The following is a 6,418-nucleotide window of genomic DNA, read 5'->3' as shown; positions in this document are numbered from 1 at the left end:
TTATCCAATCCACATTTTTATTTATGGTGATTATGGGAAAAAGAGATTCAAAACCAGCAGCTACTTGATCTCTGGCTTTGAATTTGTTAGGAACACCTCTAGGCACACCTATTGAGTCAATATACACACCTGGACCATGTAATGAGAAATTTGCAAATGATGTTAAGGATCTGCGAACACGATGGGGATGGGGAGAGGATGGAAGTTGTTGGCCATTTAAAGGAAGGAGACGAAAGGGCATGACCAATTGTATAGGGCTACAGGTACCAGTCCATTCAGGTGGGAGGATGTCCAGTAATTTAGATCTTCGGCACATCCACCAAACATCAGCACGGGCGGTGACGTGGGAGATAAACCAACTAATGGAAATGTTATTGGGAAGAGGGATGGAGGCATCAATAGAGACATCATAAGTGAGGGAGCACCAAAGAGGAGGAGGGGAGCCAAGAGCAACGGCATTTTTGTCACGAGAGGATCGAGTGAAACAGATGTAATTGCCAATATAGGGGCGGAACATAGGGGGAGTCATGGGTTGAATTGGGGGAAAAAGGGTATTTAAAGTATTACATTTGGGATCTGTTGGAGGAAGAGCAGTAGTAAATAGGTAAAGCAAACAGGGAAAGCCAGTGGGGTCCGAGAGGTCAGTTAAGGGAAATGGGGTAGTGGCAAGGTGAGGCCGTGCAGTGGCACATGCATAACAGTCAGATTGATTTACCTGTCGTGCAGAATAGAGGACCCACTGCAGCCATCGGTTTTGGTCACCGTATCCGGTTTCTATGGAGAATGTGGAGGAAAGGGTGGTGATATTTAGATAAGTAATTGGTTCCTGGGGTATTTGAATAGGAGGGGTAGGGGAAACAATGGGAGGGGTATGGGGTAGAGCGAGAGAGGGAGTTTTGGAAGTTGTAGGGGGAGGGGGTTTGGTTACCTGAATCTTAAACTGCCCGAGGGGATCGGTGCCTGAGACGTGAGCTCCTAACACGTATGTACCTGAATCATGAAAAGAAGGATTTTTCAGCGTTATTATAAGTGGATTGCAATCATTTTCTGAGCATTTGTCATTATTATGGCCCTTAATTATAGAAAAATGAGCCTTAAGTCCATAATGTAGGGACTGCCATGGTTCGTGACCCCAATCATGGGTTCCAGTATTAGCAAATACCAATGTCCACAGGTTACACCAGTCATCAGAGACGTCCACATATCCCCCTCCCAAGTAGCTACCTCTCATTGAATGGCCAACTCCTCTAATCATGGAGGTTGTCACGCAAACATATTTGTCAGACCAGACCCATTGGACTTGACGTCCAGAGCCACAATCAACGATGGAGCAAAAATCAACCTGGATTGAGGTGGTGATTCCAAGGGGAAAAGTCAAGGTAACCAGGGTAGATGTTAACGGGAAGGTGAGATGAATCAGTAATAGAGTCAAGAGTGCCATTTCTTGCAATGTGAGGTGTGTATCCAGGCAGGCAGTCCTTCGACCTTAACTGCATGTGGTGTAGATAGCAGCACTTGGAATGGTCCCCTCCAACGAGGCTGATGCCAGTGCTTCCTTCGAGTATCTCTAACCAGGATCCAGGTTCCCAGAGGAATCAGGGAGTCCTTTGATGGAGGACTGGTTCTCCAGGCCTCATTAACCTGCTCGTGGACTTCCTTCAGGGAGGCTCGGAGACCTGTAAGACTGGAGAGAAGATCATTGTCCACAGTATGCAGATTGACATTACCAATGACCATGCCAACAGGCATGGGCCGTCCGGTCAGAATTTCGAATGGCGACAGCCCTAATTGTCGGTGTGTCCTCCCTCTTAATCCCATCAAGGCCAGGGGTAAAGCATCTGGCCAGGTTAAATTTGTCTGCTCACAGATTTTTGCCAATTTAGATTTTAGGGTGCCGTTGCACCTCTCTACAATACCTCCACTTTGGGGATGGTACTTGCAGTAATGATGTACATTTATCTGGAGCCAAGTGGTCAATTCATTTATTACAGAGTTCACAAAATGACTACCATTATCAGTCTGCAATTTTTGTGGTATTCCCCATCTTGGAATGATTTCTTTTATTAAGGCTTTTGCCACAGTTTTGGCATCTGCATGCTTGGAAGGGAAAGCTTCCACCCATCGGGAGAACACATCAACAATTACCAAACAGTATCGGTACCCTTTTGATGGTGTCAGTTCAATGAAGTCCATTTGGAGATGTTCGAATGGACCCATTGGGTTAGGTGTGACGGCGGGACTTACCTGGGTACCCTTTCCTACATTAAATTTTTGACATAATGCACAGCGTCTGCAGAATTGCTCTGCATATGTAGAGAAGCCTACAGCTTCCCAATGTCTCTCGACATCTTGAACCATTGCATCCTTTCCAGCGTGGTCCAGGCCATGTGCGACTTTTGCCATACCTGGAAAAGAAGCCTTTGGGAGGAAAGGTTTGTTATTTTGCTTATGGGTCCAGACCCCATCAGAGAGGGATCCTTCTTTGAACCATTTTCTCTTTTCTCTGTCCGTGGCTGCGCTCTGTAAAGAGATAATTTGATTATCGGGGTCTTTGTCATCTTTCTGTAAAAATAAAGAGATTGGTGTGTTATTATAAGCAGCCTGTTTAGCAAAGTGATCAGCTAATTCGTTTCCTTTGCTGACAGGGTCCTGTTTCCCAGTATGGGCCTGGCATTTCACTATTGCCAGTTTTGATGGTTTGGTTATGGCTTCTAAGAGGGATTCTACTAATTTTTGGTGTTGGATAGGTTTGCCAGTACTGGTCTTAAATCCCCTCAATTTCCATAATGCTCCATGATCATGGCAGACTCCAAAAGCATACCTGGAATCAGTATAGATTGTTATGACTTTTCCTTCTGACAACTGACAAGCTCGGGTAAGAGCTATTAATTCAGCTGCTTGTGCACTAAAACTTGAAGAAATTCGGTTTGCTTCCAGCAGGTGGTCACCTTTGACCACTGCATAGCTGGTTGAGGGTGTTCCATTTTCCAATCGTAAGGAACATCCATCCACAAAAATTATCTCCCCAATTTCTAAGGGTGTTTCCTGCAGGTCTGGTCTGGGTTTTAAGACTTTAGTTATTTCGTCATGACAGTTGTGGGGTTCCCCCTCTTCTTCAGTTGGAAGAAGAGTAGCTGGATTTAAGGTGGTGCACCTTTCAATTGTGACATTTGACAGGGTACAGAGTACATTTTGATAGTGTATTGCCCTAGCAGTAGTGAGATGTGAGGTTTTAGCCTGTACTAAAATGGAGTGTACGGCGTGAGGCACCTTTACTGTTAGGGGGCTCATGAGCACTATATCTGTACTGGCTAGCACAGCTTCTGTTGTGGCTGCTACTGCTCTGAGACAAGTTGGAAGTCCTGTAGCCACTGGATCCAATTTTTTCGAAAAATAGGCTATTGGCCTTTGTTTGTCCCCGTGCAATTGTGTTAGAACTGCATTCATGTATCCCCCCTTTTCGTCCACGAACAAAGTGAATGGACGAGAATAGTCAGGGAGACCCAAAGCTGGGGCAGAAATCAGTGCGCTCTTTAAATCACTAAGAGCCTTATCAGCCTGCTCATTCCACTGTATGCGACCAGAAAGAGGAAGGTCAGCAGTGTTAGCTAGATTTTGTAAAGGCTGTGCTCTTTCAGAGAAATTTAAAATCCATTGTCGACAATAACCTAAAATGCCCAATACAGACATAACCTGTTGTTTTGTGATCGGTCTGGGCAAGTTTTGGATGGTGGTTATGCGGTCTTTTGACAGAGCTCTGGTACCACACGTGATGTCATGACCCAAGTATTTGACAGTGGTCTGAACTAACTGCAGTTTGGCCTTAGAGACCTTGTGCCCATTTTCAGCAAGATACTTGAGCAGTGATTCTGTATCTTGTGTGCATGCTTTCTCTGTTTCGCTACAGAGTAATAAATCGTCGACGTACTGTATCAATGCACTTTCCCTGTCAGGCCAGAAGCCTTCCAGGTTCTGAGCAAGCGCTTGGCCATATACACAAGGAGCCTCTGTATAACCTTGTGGCATAACGGTCCATGTCCAACGGCGGTTTTGAAAAGTAAAAGCAAACCAAAACTGAGAATCAGGATGTACAGGAATAGGAAAGAAAGCATTTGCTAAGTCAATTACTGAGAAATAACGAGCTGTTGCAGGAATTGTAGAAAGTATAGTGGAAGGATTAGGGACAATCGGTGCCCTAGGAAAAATAGCAGAATTAACTTGTCTGAGATCTTGGACAAAGCGCCAAGAGCCATCAGCTTTCTTTACTGGTAGAATAGGAGAGTTTACAGGAGAATATTTGATAGGAATTATAGCCCCCTTTTCAACAAGCTCTTTATGCACAGCTGCAATTCCCAGTTCGGCCTCGGGAGAAAGAGGATATTGCGCACGGCGAGGACGGAAGGATGATTTCGGAAAAACAACCAGAGGTTCACAATTTGTGATCCTGCCAAAATCGTTTTTTCCCTGAGACCATAGGGTGTCAGGAATTGAAGAAAGCCATGGGAAAAAATCAGTTTGTAGAGAGCATAGAGAAACAGATGGTTGACAGAGGGAACGAACGACCGGCAGGTCAATTTGGATTAACACTTTTGTTATCAGATGGTCTGGAGTATCAAAAATGCCTGGAGCGACATATAGCCAATCAGTCCTATTTAGACATTGCTCGACCCATTCCCCAATTTCGACCCATCGAACGGTGTTAGATTTGGCCAAGGACATATGGGGGACTGAACCCCCTAAATAGAAAATGCTTTGTGAATATGTGAGGTGTACTGAAGCAGCAGCTTTAGTAGATGAAATAAAAATGCAAGGAATATGAAGGGTCTCGGGGCAAATACCTGAAGAGAGAAAAGATTCTAACCAAGGTGTGTCTACTTCAGTGGGGAAATATTGGGCAGTATAGTGTAGGGTGTCGGGGACCTGTAAGTGGGGATAAAGACATGAGGGAAAAGAGTGCAGGGCTTTAAGGAGAAGAGTGTGTGGGGAGATGTCTGGGGTCCAGGCTGCAAAAGAGGGTTTGGGGTGTGGGGAGATTTGGCACAGGAGCTTAGGAGTGGAGCAGTAAAATCCTTGTTCTGTCAGTGAGATTGAGACTGACAGTTTAGTCATGAGGTCTCTTCCTAGTAGATTGACAGGGCACAGATGATTTAACAGGAAGCGATGAGTTAATGAAGAGCTGTCCGTGCTGAGTTGCACTTTCAGAGGTTTTGAAACTAGTAAAGTGTGTGGCTGTCCTGAAGCAGTGAGAATTTTTACAGTGTCCTTCGAGGCAGGGACCTCCAGCAGTGACAAAGTGGAGCGTGTGGCCCCCGTGTCCACAAGAAAGACAGTTTCCTTGCCATTTACTATCAAAGTCAGTAAAGGATCTGTGTCAGCATGACGGGTAAGCAGAGGAAACTGAAAGGAATGGCTGGGGGTCCCTGTCATTTCCTAGGACCACGGAATGTCATTAGGCTCAGGGGGAGGAGGTGGTGGTGGGGGGCGCTTGCTTGGGCAGTCCCGTCTGAAGTGTCCAAATTCACCGCAGCCGTAACAAGCATATGACGCTGGTGTTTGCTCCAAAGGGTTGGGCATCTGAGTGAAGGGATTGTCAGGGTTGGAAGACGGGAACCCCCGTCCCCTTCCACGCCCTCGTCCTCTGGAAAAGTTGCCACGTCCACGGCCTTGGAACCCTCTGCCCCTGCTCGTTCCCCCTGTGTAATATTGTAGTTGTGCTGCAAGAAGCTTAGTTTGTGTATCAGACTCTTTTAGCCTTGTCTGTTTCTCAGCATGCTCTGCATGACGTTTCACTTCCTCAAAAGCAGCACTTTCCCAGCCTATGCAGGACGTGCAGACTTTACTTTGAATGTCATTTCTCAGTCCCGAAACAAAAGGGGGAACGGCAGCGCGAGTCCGATCATCAACATTTTCTAAGCCTGAATGATTAGCCATAAGGTCTTGTATTCGGTGTGCCCACTCATCGACTGTCTCGTCTCTCTTTTGCTTGGCAGCTGAGATAAGGGACCAGTCTGTGCCTTTCTTATATTTCTCTGCAATAGTTTGTTTCAGCGCTTCCCATTGGGATACAAATTGGATTTCTTGGCCGCCACCACGGTTAAGGCTTTGATCCCAAGCCCAAGGCTGTCCATCCCTCAACCCCCGACTCACAGTTGTCCATGTGGTACCTAGTTTTCGTCGCAGCACTTGTGTCCACTCTGCAGCATTGGGTTTGTACATATCATCTAGCTGTTGGAGGTAGTCCACAAATTTTAACCCTCCAACCCCCTTAGGGTCGGGCAGTTCGGACACCATATCTTTTAATTCTTGAATGTCCCAATTATGATGAATCATCACAGTAGTGGGGTTATTGGGCCCTGCAGCCTGGGTGTGGTCATGACGGGGATTAGGGACCTCAATTAGGGGGCATGAGAATGTCAGG

At 46.1% G+C, this 6,418-nt stretch overlaps 1 protein-coding gene across 1 annotated transcript; it reads right to left on the bottom strand.

The window, feature by feature from the left end:
- Positions 1–1,328: 1,328 nt before the first annotated feature.
- Positions 1,329–4,719, bottom strand: LOC127528009 (protein NYNRIN-like). Its single transcript, XM_051928553.1, has one exon. The coding sequence runs from the start codon at positions 4,717–4,719 to the stop codon at positions 1,429–1,431; it is 3,291 nt and encodes a 1,096-aa protein (XP_051784513.1). The 3' UTR covers positions 1,329–1,428.
- Positions 4,720–6,418: the final 1,699 nt, after the last annotated feature.

This window comes from Erpetoichthys calabaricus, chromosome 5 (genome assembly GCF_900747795.2).
Source record: "Erpetoichthys calabaricus chromosome 5, fErpCal1.3, whole genome shotgun sequence".
In the NCBI taxonomy this organism is placed as follows: domain Eukaryota; kingdom Metazoa; phylum Chordata; class Cladistia; order Polypteriformes; family Polypteridae; genus Erpetoichthys; species Erpetoichthys calabaricus.
The sequence above is the reverse complement of the archived record's forward strand: the minus strand, read 5'-3'. Positions and strand labels throughout refer to the sequence as shown.